We start from the raw sequence: 17,462 nt of genomic DNA on the forward strand, positions 1-17,462 counted from the left end.
AAGGTTTACAGTAGGCTACATGAAAAGTTGCAATTTTCAACAACAACAAAAAAAGGCACTGTGAACAACGTTTTTTTTCTAGTTTCATGGAGGCCTAGGCTATACACTTAAAGAGTTATCAAAGCTAATGCCGTATTAAATGCTATTAAGTATTATTTTCTTTTTAAAACCCAGCAGTAGTTAGTCACACCTCATCCGTATTTTCGTTTTGCTAATCATTATTGTGTGAAGCCAGTGTCTAATCAATTACAGCAAGTCTTTTATTCTGAAAGCGCTGACAGGATGTCGTATATTGTCCTGTGTGTGTCTTGTCAGTGGCGGCGCTCTGGATCAAAGGCTCGTTTGGCTTTCCAGTCGTACGGTCCTGTAGCAACCTGAGCGCGCGGTCTGCTCTCGGTCTCTACGAACGCTCCTCTGTCTGGATACCATAGTTTCTTTTTTTTCCTCTGGATTATATATTTTCTGATGGTTTTCAACTCCAACTCGATGCATAGAAATGGGTAAACTGCACTCGAAACATGGTAAGGTTCCTTAATTCTGAGATAAATCACAGCTCTGGTTCTTTTGGTGCTGCGATACTTTCGACTAACACTGTTCATTGTCTTCTGACTTTCTTTCTCTCAAGCCGCTATTTGTAAACCGAGGGAGAGTCCAGAAGGTAAGAGCGCTTATTTTCCTATCGTATTCGTAAATGATAAAGTCTCATATTTCGGTCAGTTTTTGAACTGCTGAACAATTTTCAGAGTCCGCTCTCAGCTCATTAGAGTAGAACATTACAGCGAAGAGTCTTGACTCTTTGAAAATTGACCACTTAATGGAAAACAGGAGTGTAGCAGCGCGAGGAAATATAGTTTGTAGCTGCAATTAGAATATGCTTCTTTGTTTCAGGCGACAGTTTTGTAGTCAATGCCTGTTTGGCGAGAAAGGGAATCGACGACTGGCTCGTGAAGCAGAAATACTATTGCACGAGCTCTCGCCTCGAGCAACAGGACTGTCAGCACAAGAACAACTGCGGTTTGACTACACGGGTGAGTACGACTTTGTCCACGAGGTTCAAGTATTTATGTTGAGGTATCGTAATAGAAGCTTGTTAAATTGTTTCCTCGCGGTGCCTGTGCGCATTTCAAATAATTAAGACGAGGTTTTTGCGGTGGGTTTTCGTGCTTCAAGGCTTTTCACCTTAATGAGGCTACATTTCACTCTCCACCTTATGACTGTGTTTTGCCCAAGACGTACTCTTCTAATGTAGCCTACTCAAAGTCTTCATAAACGTTCTCAAAGCTTTGTTGGTGGACACACTTTTAATAATGGTCGTGAGAGTAGATATCTATTCATATCCCAGACGAGTACTAAACTTTTGGTGGTGGTGGTGGTTCAGGCAATAGGGAGTTGGTTTGGGACCTAGAAGGTCGCCGGTTCAAGTCCCTGTACGGACAGAAGTACGGAGTGTGGACTGGTAGCTGGAAAGCTGCCAGTTCACCTTCGGGGCACTGCCAAGGTGCAAGGCTTGAGCAAAGCACGGGGCTCTCATCCATGTGTCCTCACTCTGACATCTCTCTATCATGTATAGGTCCTGTGCATGTGTGTGTGTTTTCAGGCCTGTGTAATGAAAAATGTGAATTTCCCATATAAATAAGGGGATGTCTTCTCCTTCTATATTGCCTGCACAGAGTGAGTTAGATGTTGTTGATTTCAGACAGTGAAATATTTGCCATTCTGCCAGTCATTGATGTACTTTAAGTTGAAAATTCAGACATAGCTGCAAAAACACAAGCTGACACTCTTGAAGCGAACCACAAAACACCTAGCTTTACCTTTTTTTTTGTTTTTCTGTTTCACTGTGACAAAATAAATGTTATCACCCCTTTGGCAGACTGCTCATCCACTCATGTAAAGTAACACATGTTAATACCATCCTATGCACTGATCCAAGCTTTTTTTTTTAGTGAACAATAGATCAAGCCTGAGTTGAAAGCATTGCAGTGTGACAGTCTGGTGACAAGTGTGGATTGTAAAGACTGGGGAGAAATGTTGGAGGTCATGCTTGTTTTGTATTTTGGCATTGCCGTAAACACTGTGCTGTTGTTGTCAAGTGGGGAAATCCTTTGGAATTGCTTCACAGGAGCTTTAAGCCTCTTTGGTTTGTGAGGCCGTCCTCAAAGGCAGCATGTTTGAGGAATAGGAGCCCATCAAAAAAAAAGGAAAATCAGTTCCTCCACCCACGATCCAGACAATTTGAGCAGAAATGTATCTATCCATTAAATGCAGCCCAGAATCCAGGATCTCTTGTATTTCAACACATTAGAGCACCTATTGTAGGATTCTGTTGTGATGTTTTGTAGCACGATCTTCCTTTTAAAATACTTAAATACTTAGTACCCATAGTTGCATACTGTTTGAAAAACTACATCATTAGCATGTAGCTGCTTGTTGCATTTAACAGCCAATCTTATTTTCCCTTCTCTTACCCTCTCATTTGCTTTTTATGACTTTTACTCATACAGCATGCAGCAGTTCTCGTGTAAAGGTCATGTTATACCATGCATTTAAAGTGATTATAATGCAAGCAAGACATAACTGCACATGCTGGAAAAAACGTTGGTATGAGAATTTATTTCCATGCTGGTGGGGAGAAGGCAAGTATCACATTTGAGGAAGTTTTAGGCAACAGAAATATCTACTAATTCCTGCCCAAGTCAGGTCCAAAGTCCACCATTGTTTTGTCTTTGGTGGCTAGGTGTTTTTCAATGGCTTTGCTTTTCCTGAAGGGTAGCCATGGGGTTGCATGGTGGGTCAAGCCCCTTTCACACACATGTGAAAGGTCACATACGTGTCTATTACTGAAATGTTCAGAAACATTTCCTGCATTGGGTCATGTGTGAATGGGAGCAGGGATCTATATTCAGGGAAATCTGTACCACTAATTTCCCACGTCAATACCTTGTAACATTTCAGGGAAAATGCAGGTACGGCTTAGCCTCGTGAGTAGGGCTGCAACTAACGATTATTTTAATAATCGATTAATCTGTCGATTATTTTTTCGATTAATTGATGAATCGGATAAAAAAACAAAAAAGCATTAAAGGTAAGTAACCCAAAGAGCACACATACACACACACACACACACACACACACACACACGTTCACTTGAAGCTTATTCATTAAATTATTACCATCATTGTAGTAAGTGCAAGTTAAGTTCATTTATACACCACATTTAAACACAGCTTAAGATGCCCAAGTGCTATAAAAGAACTTTAAAATGAAATTAAAAAGTACAACACACACAAATATATTTGTCAACAATAACTGATATGGGACAAAGCACAGAATATATACATGACAATAGATTGAAAAATTAATGGGCCAAAAAAGGTGAGTGAATAAAAACGTGTCTTTAGTCCTGCTTTACTACTGTTATTAATGAGCTAACGCTAGCTTGTCATGCTAGTCAGCTGGATACGAGTAAACACCACACCAGCACCACTGGAGGGACGTTACGTTCCTCACTTCAAAACGGAACAAAAGTAGGATTCTGTAGTGACTTTACCCTGCTGTTGAACTCCCTTCCTCCTCATCAAGGACTCCAACATGTTTACGTTTTAGGTGCTGAATCATCACCGTGGTGCGCCTGTGCCATGCCGTGTCGCTTTTGCTTATCTTGCAATTAACACGTTTTCGATTTATGTAGTGTGAATGCTCCCACACCTTGGATGACTTAGGTCGAACTGATTTCTCTGCCTCCGCCATGTGTTTCAGAACGTTACGGGTCTCCGGTCTCTCTCCGTATTTCCTCTACCCCCGCTCTGCTCTTTTTTTTTTTTTTTTCTTTCGCGCTGCGCCGTTCCGCACGGCACTCAACTGCTTTTATCTCCGCGACTGAGTGGCGTGTCACGCGACACAACGAATTGATAATGAAATTCGTTGCCAACTTTTTTAATAATCAAATTTTATCGATTCGTTGTTGCAGCCCTACTCGTGAGACTGTCCTGATTTTGCGAGCTCCAGTTTTCCACTCGCAGATCAGTCTGGCATCTTGAGAGAGAGAACATTTGGAGCCGTTCGCCAAACGACCGACCAATCAACGTTAGTTTTGAGGCGGGTTTAGGTGTGACGCAATGAGAAGCGACTGTTCAGTCTAAACAGCATGTCGGTTTCCACGGATGAGATGAGCGTAGCTATCGCGCAAGTTTTATCCAAATTAGAAAGTATTCCTTCATTGAAAGAAGAGCAAAAAACAGCACTGGAGGCTTTTCTCGGAGGAAAAGATGTTTTTGCTCTTCTCCCGACTGGTTTCGGCAAGAGTTTGATATATCGTTGATCTGATTGGTTGATTTGGCCCGTCTATCACCAACATAGCCAATCAGCTAACCAGTATTTTCGCACCTTCCCAAAAGTTCTCCAACGGAAAGTTTCCAGATGGATATGCCGAGCAAATGCGAAGCAATCCATCTGGCGGAGTCAAGTTAGGTACGGCTGTGTTGTGAATGAAAGCAGTAACATTGCAGGGACAAGCAAGTAAAGGGTTACGTCCGTCTGGGGAAAGACGCTTTCACGTGGGGCGAGCAAACCAATCACAAGACTCCGCTGATGACATATTTGAAACTTCTTTACGGTTCCGCATTTACGGCAGTGCATTCGCGGGTGATATAATTAACAAGCAATACAAGAACATTGGCACGGGACAAAAACAGCCCCTCGCCTGAGATGTTCCTGAAAATAACACGTATATTCGGCCTCGCCCCATCTTCTTCTTCTGTTGAGTTTTATGGCAGTTGGCATCCATAAGTGTGCATTACAGACATCTGCCGGACTGACGCTTGCTCTATCTATTCTGGCATTTCCATGGCATGTGTTAAAAAGCGCAAGATGGAAACATTCCTGATTGTAGTGCAGGTGTGAATAGTAAAAAAAATCACCAGTGGTGCCTGAAAGGTTTTCCCAGTAATTTACCGGGAACTATGTGTGAAATAGGCTTTAGTCATAAGAGAGGTAGTGGTCATTATAAATGTCAATTAGGTGTGATTTGCAAGCTATTGAGGCCACGTCCACAGGTACCAAAATTATCTTTTTCTTTTTACACGTCTTCCCTGGATTCGTTTCAAGATTTTTTACGTCCATACAGAATCAGCGGGAGCCAGTTGTAAATGACTCAACGTGCTACTTCATATTCCAGGCCTATAGGCGGCGCTGTTTCTGCTACAGAAATTCACCAAAACACGGAGAAGAAGAGCATCGTCACTTCCCCTTCCATCATAACATGACTAGCTAGACTAACGTTCTCTTAATACATCCATGGACTATAATAACTTTCGCCACTCCTCATTTTATAAAGGCCTCTGCAAGAAAACATCTTTGTTTACATTGTATAATGTGCTGTTGGATTGCTTTTTATTTTGCAATTATGTCTGCCATCGGACATGATTGCAGCACGCTAGCTGGCAGAGCTAACTAGCTAACATCGGCAGTCAAACAAACATCAATGATCCAATGTCTTTTTGATAATCTACACGTTTTTCTTGCAGTAGCTTTTCTACAATAAACCGTGGTAAAAGTTACTATAATCCGTTCAAGGAGTTGATAAGCAGACAGATTAGCTAGCTAGCTAGCTTCCACTTTATAAACAGCTAGCTAACCATAGCACCTAACGTTAACGTTACGTCGCTGCTGTAGCGGTCAGCTACTTTAGCGATGTTTAACGTTAGCTACATAACGTTAGCAATATATCTTGTGTAGAATCCAGGACCGGCAGAGCAGAGGGAAGTGTCAGGGAGCAGAGACAAACTATTTAGCTAGAGGAAGTGAGCTGGTTTGACCATTGAGATGGGATATGCTCGCTAGCTTCACCGCAGTCGTGTGTGGCCGTGCACTAGTGCGGGACTGTGGGTGAGAGGTCGAGGGGTGTGGCGATGACATCATCGATACAATAAAAAGCCGCCTTCACCATCCAGACGAAGCCAAAAGAGAGCCGTTTTCGAATTTTTTCACCCTGGGACCCGGTTTCAAAAAAGTGCGCTGTCAGGCAGTACGTTTACTGGATTCGTGTGGACGATCGCCCCAAACGATGCTAAAAATGTGCATTTGCACCAAAAAATGTCTCCGTGTGGTGGGGCCTGAGTGTGGTACATGAGTTGGGAGGGTGGAACTGGCTTTACATGTTGCACCCACATGGTGTCAAAGTTGCTAATCCTGACATGTGCACAAAGCTGCAATAAACGTCTTCATATAGTAACAGCACCCCACTCACTCCAGGCTCTGTGGCTCCGGGCCATTCTTTGGAGATTGGCTCCATGAGAAACACCTGAAACTATATTTATTTTGTAGAGCATGTGGACGCTGTTGCAGCAAAAAAGCCATGCCATTTACATGGTTGGCCTATATGTTGAGTGGGCTTCATCCGCTTTGGGCAATTAAAGCATTTAAATCCACATTATTACCATGCAATTACCATACATTATTACCACAAAAACAAACATTCACTAATTTGTTCCTGGAAATATCCATGTGCTGCTTTCCCCCAACAACAGTGGTGTGGGAAGTGTTGGCCCAGAATGGAACAGGAGCCTCTGCTGAAAGGGTTAGATGTTTTTTGAGGAGGAGTCAGTGGAGCTCAGTTTGTATAAAAAATTCAAGTCTGTATTCCAAATGGCTTTTATACCTCAGAGGGAAAATGAATAAAAGAAGAAAGGTGTTTCCATCATCAATATGTATTTGGGTGCTTTTCCCTTTTTGTTTTGTGATTATAAAGTGAATCCAAAATCTTTAATATTCATTTTTCAAATTTAAAACATTTGTTTGCTTTCTTTAGTTTGATGTTATAGAACATATTTCTACACATTTATAAAGTTCTGGTTTGAATGAGCAACACATCGATGGTAGAAGAATCATTGTTCACACATGAAGCTTTTGAGATTGCAACAATCTAGGTCTTTGGAATTTAGACTTGGATTTCTAAATGGTCCAATTCCATGTTGATCCTATGCCGACATGGCATGATAATTGTGGATACATTAGCCATTTTTTCCTCTCACCACGGTGCCAGCACTACTGCAGAGTAGTGTTTAAATTGCAAAATAAGGACATCAAAAAATGTTGTAGGTTCTTGCACAGGCTGCTTATTCTGTATTGATAGTTATCCTGCTAGTGTGTTGATCATCTGCGCTGCTAAGGGAAGACTTTCTACGTCTCTGTACCAGCACATTTTTTTTTACTGCACTTTAATGTAAAATGTTCTCATCAATCTGAGTTTACATGATGTGTGCTTCAATACCGTTGGCCTGTGCAAAAAAAGTAGCTGTCACAAGCTTTGCTAAAGCCTAAAAACATCTAACTTTATACTGGTACTTTTTACATTTGGCATGTGTGCTGTTGGCATTATGCTACATATTATGATTACAACATTTATTTCTTAGATTAACTGATGTTTTATTTGTAAATTTAGCTGCTTTGGTTCACGTTAGAGCTATTGAAGAAGCAATACACAAATGTTATGAGGTCCCCACGCTTTCAGAGCATTTATGGATGTGAAAGTCATTTACTTCAAAAGTATACTCTAAAGATTATAAACGATCAAAATGATCTCAAATCTTGAATTATTAGGTCTCTTTTTAATGAATCTGTAAAGAAAATGTTCATATCACATGTTTTAACTGTGTTAGAAGTCTTAACGCTCTGTGAAAAAAGAGTTTAAAAACTCAACCCCACAGTGCTTTCAGATTAAAACAGAAGCTTAGCTCTCTTAGGTGAGAGAATGGGTGTCACCTCAGTCAATTCTCTTAGCTTTAAAGCTGTCTATATTGTATAGAATACCTGTTGAGATAGTTATTTATAGCCGCTTTTCTTTGAGCCCCCCCTCCCAGCTGAACCAGGGTCCAGGAGAATGTGGGTCGGGTGTCAACAGTAGGGAGTCCACGCTTGGAATTCTTTTGAATTCTTTTCCAAACCATATTCCCTGTAGGAACAATGCCAGTTTCATACAAGTCATTATCTTGAAGCGCTGCTCGTATTAGCATGTTGTCTTTATTATTGGTTTTAAATTGAAATTGTGGTTGAGTACGCACTGATAGATTGAGACATAAAGATGAACTAGAGATTTTAATGCTGTAAAGACTCTAGACCCATTCATGAGTTCTGCAGTCAGATGTCAGTTTGTTTGAGCTTGGCAGACAGTGAGTGAGTGGTGTGGGCAGGTGGATCCGTGGGTCACAACACATGAGATCCAGGACATGTGAGCCTTGACACACTTTCTCCCCTGTGTACAGCATGGTGTCTACACCTACCCATGAATCTGATATGTTATGTGCACCCTGCAGAATTATGTCGCTGACATAGGCATTGATAGGGTTCTCACGACTTATGACTTAGAAGTTCAAATTTCTGTTGCTTCTCTTGGCATCAGATGAAAGAAAATTGTGTTTGTGTGTATGTCAAGAGTATTTAAAAACCAAACCATTTTAAGAAGGGATGTGCACAATTAGTTGATTAAACGTTGCTTCCCTCCCTAGTTGGCACCAGAAATACTAGTTGGGTCAATTTACAAAAATGATTATTATTAGGTGACCATGCCGTCTGACCCTCCATGCTCCCCAGTTTCTTCTGTCTGGGATCAGCCTCCTCCTGCAGCATTGGCATCTCTCCGCTCTGATCTGAAATCATCAGCCTTTCCTGACTTACTTCCACCCCGTTGTGTTCTCCCGTCCCCCCCGCCTCCTTATTCCAGAATAGCGGCTGGGTTCAGCAGTCAGTCTGGTTCTCTCCTGTTACACTGGATTGGCCAGCAGCACACTGAAACTAGCTCGCTAGCTAGCACGTATGCTACACACTAAAGCTATCTACCTAGGTTGCTAAGAATCAATGAAGCGGGCTTACGCCAGGTAGCTCAGGGAATCCAACTTGCACACTAAGAATCTAATGGTATAAGCGATGCCAAATGATGTCTTAGACCGTGGTGCTCCCTGGTGTTTTGTCAATTACACCACACATCAAGTTTGCGCAGACTAATTTGGAACCGGCGCCTGATCAAATTTGCGTCCAATGATTAACCTTAAAGATTTAATTGTGCCCAACTCTGACTGTTTTGTAAGTGTTTGCTTACTTTTAGACTAGTCGACTAGTTTAAACGTCAGGGAAATTATTCGTTAGGCACACCCCTAATTTTAACGGTTAGTCCCCCCAAAGTTATCCCTTTGTAATGTCAGATTCCCCTCCCCCACTTCTGGGTCTCCCGCCGCCTCCTCTCTCCCCTGCCAGCCTCCATCTGTTTCTTGCGTTTACCCTGTGGCCCTGTGTTGGTTGTGGCTGATGAAATGAGACTGCATTTGAATAGGGCCATGCAGGGAGGTGTTTGTAGTGACATTGATGGCTCCTCCTCTGCGGTGAAGCCCTACCCTCTGTGTCGTAAAAGCCACCTCCAGTCTTCCCAAGCTGCTGCTCTCACAATTCCAAAATTTAAATATTTTTTTTCTCAAACTGAGCTTCAATCAACTTGTATGGAAGCGTAGACAAAAAGCAAAGGTACGTCTGACGACAGAATGCAACTCAAAAGTGAATCATAGTGAAACTTCTGCCCCCAACCCCCTTGTCTCGCAGTTGGTTGCCAGCCCTTTGATTATTTTGTTTTTGAAAGTAGAAAGGTTTTTTGGAAGAAGGCCTAAAGCTTTTAAACGCATTCCCTCAGCCTCCAAGTCTGATAAAAGACATGGCAGGTTTTGCGCCCCCTTCGTCTTTCGCTTCTGTTGTTGTGCTTTTTCTCTCCTTGTCGTTCTCACAAAGCAAGGGCCCTTGTCTAGTAGCTGAAAGCACCTTTCAAATGCAGACTCCTCTTCCTCTTTCTCTCCTTCTTTCTGTCCTGTCCCTGTGCGTTTTCTTTTCCCACCGGCTGGCCTCTTGTGCGTGCTGTGTGACGTATGCCCCTCTCCCACCGGGCTCTACCCCCTCTGTGCTCCCAAGGGACCAAGGGCCTGTTGTTGGTCTTTGAAGAGGCTGGGAGAAAAGTTTGGAGCCACACTCTAAAGAGAAGAAAAGCCTTAGCCTATGGGGAGGAGGGGTAGCACCTGGCCATAGAGGGGCTCTGTGATTTCTTTTGATTTTCCCATGAGAAGATGCGGTGGAAGTCTTGGGCTGACGTCAGCATAGCTGGGGGACTGGGAGGTTCAAGGACATACAGGTGGCGTTAATGTCACATCCGGCATCGTATGTCACATAGATTACTAAAAGCTGGAGGAGATTCTCCTGTGTGACAAAGCTGAGCGGATACCTCTCGGTTTCTGTGAATGGTGCCTTCTGGAAAGGTTTTCTGTGAAAGAATGACAGTGGTTCAGAGTAAGGTTAAGCCCTAGTGGCATGTAGACATTTCATCAGGTTTATCCACTTTTCTTCTTTTTTTTGTGCGAAGGCATCTCTTCTCCATCTCTATTTCACAATGACCATTATACATCACATACCATTTTCTGATTTTGTTAAGAAAAGAAATGCGGGATCAAATGTGTTCAGTCTAGTTGGAGAGATCTCTGTAGTATTAAGCAAGTACCATAACATGTTTAAAGATTGTAAAAGCAATGATTAACTGTCACTTATTGGTGTCAGTAGAAAAATAAGTATGCATTTGGCATCTTAATGGTATGAGTGAAATGGCGCTCATGTATGTGCAAATCTGTTAATGGATGTGCAGTATGTCTGGAGTCAGCTGTCCGTATGCACTCCAGAGATCAAAGGATTCTGGGGGAATGTGCTCTAAATCTCGGAGGATTAGCAGCTGAGATTGTGCTTTGTTTCCCCAAATATATGCTCAGTTCGGAGCAACAGATAGCTGTTGATGAAAGTGTCTTTCACCACCCCTTCACAAATACATTCAGGCTGGAGGGTTTTGTTCCACACTTGAGGGTGGTATTTATTTCGCAATTCTAAGAAATAGTTCGATTTTGAGGATGTTTGTTTGGCTGTTTAGTTCTTCTTTGTTTTGGAAATGGAGTTATACTGACCTCAGATTGAAATGTCTTGCAATTGATAAGCATGTGCCTAGTGTATAGTATAAATAGTGTGATACTGAGCAGATAATCCGTCTGAATCTAGAGTTTGTTTAACTGACATCATCTGTACTGTAATGCTTACATATATCTGTAAATTTTGATGTGTGTGTATGCCTTAGACATGCTAATGCATTTTGAAAAGCTTCAGGAAAGTGTTCCTATCCACCTTTGACTTAAATATTAAGGTAGAAAGGAGAGCAATTCATTGTTGAATATTTTTAGTTGATCGATAATGGCAAGTTTCATGTAGCCAATATAGTAGATCTAAGACTTTTACAATGAGGCACTTACTTTTTTATATAATTCCTTTGATAGATTATGTTTTTTTTTTTTTTTTTTTTTATATTTATATGGGCGCCTGCTCTACCAGGTGAGCTACCCAGGCACCCATTGTTGTGTTTGATGGTCAGGTAAAAATGTGACATGTATGTAAGAGGCAGTATTTCAGGACTTCAAGAAAAAGGTTTTAATCTACTCTCTGATTTAAATGGGATTTCAGCCACATTCCTGACCCAAAATATCCATGATAAAATTAAATAAGAGAGACCACATGTTAGGTATCATGCTTTTTATGCTAGCAAACTTCACAGAGGAGGTCTTTCATTACACTGAAACTACGCATTGGTACAAATCTATAAAACATGCCCAATAGTATGTGCAACAGTGCAAAATCAACCTATTTTACTCACTGTAGGCATTTTGACTTGCAGCACAGGTGCATCTAATAACAATAACGATGGCTCAGTTCCATTAAGTGTCCCAGTAAGCTAGTACAGTGAGCCAAAAATGAAAAAACCAGGACCCTGGACCTGGCTCACCTAAATGGAATGCGGCAATTAATGCTATTGATTACACCTGTGCTTTTCCTGCTATGGCATGTCAGAATGACTGCGTAAAAAGGGACAAGTGCTGAGGATTAGAAATCAGTGGTCATAGTTGATTGAGTTATAGTTTTTCATATGATAGATGACTTTAATGTAGTCTGTACTTTAAACTAGAGATGGCCCGATACCGTTTCTTGCTTCCCGATACCGATTCTGATACCTGAACTTGCGTATCGGCCGATACCGAGTACTGATCCGATACCAGTGTGTCATATATTTTATTATGTTTTAACAACTGTATACTACTATCCCTGTATGGATGTGATATGATTTCTATCTTTGTTGTCGGTCTGGCTCAGGTTAAACTCTCTGTGAAACATGAACAAACACAAACAATGAATGCCACAGAACTTTCTTTTATTATCCAGTTTGACAGTTAGTTATAACGGAAAAAGAACATAAATAAACTACTTTAACGTAGATTTTCTTTAGGGCTTTATTACGTGGTATCGGATCGGTGCAATAACTCCAGTACTTTCCGATACCAGCGTTTTAGGCAGTATCGGAGCCGATACCGATACTGGTATCGGCTCATCTCTACTTTAAACTACATTTTTACTCAGACCTTTGAAAGTCATATATACAGAAATAACAGAAATCGTAGGTGCTTGTGTACCCCCAAAAAATTCAAAATAAAGTTCTGATTATAAGAATAGTCTGGTATAGGTGGGGACTGTGTGTGTGTCTGGGATAAACTCTAGGTGACTGCTGGGGCTCCTGCGGTGACACTGAGCTCCTCTGCCCATTTTAATCAACCACTTAAAAGGCTCTGCTGAAGTGGGTGTTTAAGTGTTTAAACCCTGAATAATTCTCTCTTGTTTGTTTATCATGTTCCCCTGCGGGTTGCGCTCTGGCCCGTGCAGTAAGTGCTGAATAATTTGACTGAGCACTCAAAGTGGCTCTCAAATAGGACGCGATGAACATCTGCATAAAACTGCTATCAAGCTCTCATGAGAGTGCGCACATGCACAGGATCGTGCATGCACACTCATGTTCCATGAAGCACACAGGCACATTACCCATTTGTTTACCCTGATGTGAATCCATTTATCACTGCTAACAGACGCAGAGTCCCAGCGTGATTCCCTTCCACTTGTTTTTCTTACAAACTGGTCGAAGGGAAACACCAGTGATGGGACTCCACAGCTTCTGTGAGCCCTGCTGTTGTATTTATCCTCCTCGTGTGAGAGCTTTGGTGACCAGGGCTCTAAGGCCACCTGAAGTACAACGAATGGAGGAAGTGGGCTTAGGTAAACAGAGTTGGGAGAGCATTGTGCCTCCCACAGACAGAGGTTTCAGGGCTCTTCTGCTCTTCCTGTGGCGCCAGGGCTGGAGGAGGTCTGGATTGTCTGTTAGGGGATGTTTTGGTGGAAGGAAAGCTAAACAGAGGAGCGGCCCTGCTGAAAGGAAAGCTGTCCTCTCCTGGTGTGGATATGCTCTGCAGGTGCTGCAACCTAAAGTGGACCTCACCATGTAGACTCTCAAAGAAGCAGACCAACCCTGTGCTCCCCTAAGGGCCATTTGCCCTGTCCGTCAAACCAACTCCCCCACTCAATTTCTTGCTTAAGTTTGAAAAAACAGTATCCTCGAACAGAGGTTTCTACTTGGACATAGGCTTGTATTTAAAGTGTTTGTCTGTGTTTTAGCATAAAATGTATCCCCACCATATAGTCTTTTACCTTACTTTCTGTAAACCTTTGTCTTATTCATAGGCTACAACAATGTCACATGATGTTACATTTGTTTCCGCTCTCTCTGCTGGGATTTTCTTTTGCGGATATAACGTTGAACTTTTCATTAGTTATAAATGGTGCTCCATATCATTGCTGCTTCCTGTATGCTGATGATATGATTGTTTTACTTAAATTCAAGACACGTACGTACATACTAGAAGTGATGTGCCTTAGCGTTTTCATAAATATTGTTTCCTGGTTTCTGGTTTGTGTGTATTTTTGTATTTTCTAGGTTTTTGTTTGTTAATGTGTGTGTGAGCATCGGTAGTAGAATTTGGTAGTAGTTTGCAACTGAGTAACTTACTCTGCTGCAAGTTCATTATGGTGAGCAGTGACACAAGCCACTAATTCCAGTCAGCTATGAATAGAAACCAGCCCCTGGCACCAGCACACTTGTATATAGTAGTTGAAGTGTCTATTTCTGCTGCTATGTTTACTTGCAAAATTGAAACACTGTAATTACAGAGATTTTAGGTCCACAGTTAAAAGGTCAGATGTGAGAGATGTGAGGGATGTTTAGAGGTAGTGGCTTGTGGCCGGCAGGATGTCTGCTCCAAACAGTGTGTGTGTGTGTGTGTGTGTGTGTGTGTGTGTGCGCGCGCGCGCGTGTGCACGTGTTGTTGTGAATATGCTATGGCCACCTTGGTGTTGAGGTCAGTTACATCTGGTCAACATGCACACGTCAGAGGTTTTCATAACTGCCACCTACCACATGGAGCTCCGCGGTTGATTGCAGTGACAAGGTTTTAGTAACTGGCTTTGAATGAAATAAGAGAAGGGCTGGTAGTTATAGATGTTACAGACAACTGTCATTAGGTAGAATTGTAGAGCTCTGATTATAAAAATGAGCTTTTTTGACATCTCCTAATCTACGGTTGTTGTTTTTCTCACTGTGTGTAGTCGCTGCATCGCATCCAGACTGCAAAATTGCACTCGCAATGCAACTCTGGCAACTTGCATAATTGATGCAGTAGATCAGATATGAGCAAAAACATGATCTATTTTGTGCAGTCCAGCTTGTAATCTAACATGTCCTGGCTGGATCAGATGATAAAAACCACATTAAAGAGAAAACTTTACTTGATTCTAAACTTAGACGTCCTTTATTAAAAAAGATTATGAACTTGTCTAAATCTACTGTCTTCTCTCTATGGGAACTTACAAGAGGACAAAATTGTTTAGGTAATGTTATCTTTTCACCAACATCCAGGATCTCGGCATGAATATGTCCTATTTTATTATTTTCTTGTAGCTACTGACATGACAAGTCACAGAGGTGTTGTTTCTCATTTGGCTGTGGTTAAAGGTTTAAGTGCCTGTCACTTTCTTGCTGCCCTCGAGGTAGACTTCCTGGCTAAAACCTTGTTCCTCCCACACTTTGCAGCACTTGAGACTGGCGTCTGAAGCCACCCAGACGACTGAAGGACTGTCTCTCCTCAAAGAGCACTTTGACTAATTACTAAGACCCTCTAGACACAGTGTAGTACACTTGCAAGGAACACATATTCATGGAAGCAGGCATGTTACCAACCAGCTTTCTTAAATGTATAATCCCTCCTATTTTTTTGCAGTAATGATTGACACACACGCACACACTGTGTAAGCTCATGTCACCGCAGCAGGACCGCTCTGTCCTTTTTGCCAAGGAAGTTAAAGGTTCCAGAGCGAACTAATTTCCTTCATGAAGGATGAGATATACTATTGCTAAACTAACCGCACAAGCTTTTGGAGATGAGGTGTGTCATTTTGCATAAGACTCCCACTCTTCTCTTTTTCTCATTATTTTTTAACTGAGCTTCACTCTGAATTCAGAGGGCCATAATGTTGTGATTTGTTACTCTTGGCAGGCGGAGACCACCTGTAAATCAAGGCCAAGCGACAGGCTGTCTCCATTCCCTTCCAAACCATAGCTTCCTCTTGGGAATGCAAGGCCCCAAAGTGGAGTTCATTGGCTGGGGTTTTAAGGATTCACCTCTAGCTCAGATTCCCTGTTAACTCTCCGACTCCCAAGGAAACTTGAGGATAAAAACAGAAGTGGCTTTGCTCGCGTTGTCTGCTCACGTTACCATAATGCCTGTGTGCGACCGGTTGTTATATAAGCAGTGTTAGTGTGAAGTTCAGCTACAGCCAACTCAGCAACTCAAAATGACAATAATTAACTTGTGGTAATAGTATTGTTCTCACTTATTGTGAAGATTACAGTAGTGTGCACACCTACAGGGCTTGCAAACTATTGCTGGCACTCGCAACAATGTTGTTCATCACAGGTAGTGTTGTCTTTTTCAATTTCTTACAAACAAATTTAAAAGAAACTAAGAGAATATTTGTTATTGAGGCCCAATGTTTTCCTTGTTGTAGAAAATCAAGGCACTCTCAGCTTTTGGTGTCTCTAAATTGCTGGAGGGGTTATCGTGCAGTTAGACTCTTGATCTTGACACTTGTATCCTCTCCCTTGCCTCCTATCTGAGGTAAGCTTTGATAAACCGTACGATAAATGTTAATTGCTGTGGTTATATATTTTTCAAAAGCTAATAAAGGCTGTTACCTTGTGTAACAGGTAGGATTTAGTGCCTGAGGGGCTGGCTGAGCTGTAAAAGCTTATCTTTGCAGGTGTAAAAGTTTTGTAAATGGGTCATTAAAGTGTTGGCCAACTTCACACATAAAACACAAAAAAGGGAGAGAGGGAGGCAGATTATTTCAGATCAGCATGTTTCTGAAGTGGAGCGATGAAGGCTGTAAATCTAATATTCCACTGAGCCTTTCAGGAGGCAGCCTTTGATGTGGGTGAGGTAATGTGACCAGCAGTGTTTGCAATGTTAATCTGACGTGGAGAGATGACTGGTGGCTGCGCACTATCGCTCAACAAAAGGAAGGCATCAAATCACTGCACTTGTGGGTCCTGTAAAAAAACATTTCGCAAACCCGTGTGCACAAATTCACACATCCACATGAATTTACACAGCTGACACCCATGCTCACACATTACACAGACATGTCTTTGCAACCTCTTATCTAGCAATGTCAGAGAGTTAATTTACACTGAATATATAGTACACAAAGAATAACTCTACTGAACTGCACCTCCTCTGTATGCAGGGCTTTTTCTGTGTGTGTGTGTGTGTGTGTGTGTGTGTGTGTGTGTGTGTGTGTGTGTGTGTGTGTGTGTGTGTGTGTGTGTGTGTGTGTGTGTGTGTGTGTGTGTGTGTGTGTGTGTGTGTGTGTGTGGAGAATCTCTGCATGACCTGTGTCATGAACTAGAGTTAACGCAGTAAGCCCTCTGGCATGTGCTGCCTCCACAAACCCCTCCAGTCTTGGTGTTGCTGACCATGCACACTTTAATCATAGAACAGCTTCCTCCAACCTGCCTGGTGATGGATCCCAACTCTGTGACTATAATTTCCTTCCTGGGGTGCAGGGAGAGAAGTGGGTGTGCCGTGACTGAGGGGTGTCAGGCATGGGGCCGCAGAGTCTGGAGAGAAGGTGTCTGTCTTTGATGTTTCCTCTGAGACGTCAAATTACACGTTAGACATCTTTAGTCAGCAGAGTTAAAGGACTTACTTGTGCAATTATTTATCCAGTCTGTTGTCCGCTAAACTCAAGTATTGCTCTTTCTCTAGAGATGATGAAAAATCAAGGCAAACAAAGTGGTTAAGATGTAGAAGAGAAAGCTTTAGTGGTCATTTGGGGCCTACATGTGGTTTTAAAGTCGAGGGGTTTAACCACTTGATGACAATTTTTTTTGCATTGTAACTAATGCTGCTCAGCTGTATAATATTTTTTCTGAAAAATAAAACACGTGCACTAAATGTACTGTAAAG

At 42.0% G+C, this 17,462-nt stretch overlaps 1 protein-coding gene across 1 annotated transcript in view; it reads left to right on the plus strand.

Moving 5' to 3' along the window:
* Positions 1-336: 336 nt before the first annotated feature.
* nkd1 (NKD inhibitor of WNT signaling pathway 1) overlaps positions 337-17,462 on the plus strand; it is a 40,081-nt gene continuing 22,955 nt past the window's right edge. The window contains exons 1-3 of the mRNA XM_031281565.2: positions 337-521; positions 626-658; positions 889-1,028. Coding sequence (XP_031137425.1) covers positions 497-521; positions 626-658; positions 889-1,028 — 198 coding nt within the window. The 5' untranslated portion in view covers positions 337-496. The remainder of the gene's footprint in view (positions 522-625; positions 659-888; positions 1,029-17,462) is intronic.

This window comes from Sander lucioperca, chromosome 3, assembly GCF_008315115.2.
Source record: "Sander lucioperca isolate FBNREF2018 chromosome 3, SLUC_FBN_1.2, whole genome shotgun sequence".
NCBI classification, from domain to species: Eukaryota; Metazoa; Chordata; class Actinopteri; order Perciformes; family Percidae; genus Sander; species Sander lucioperca.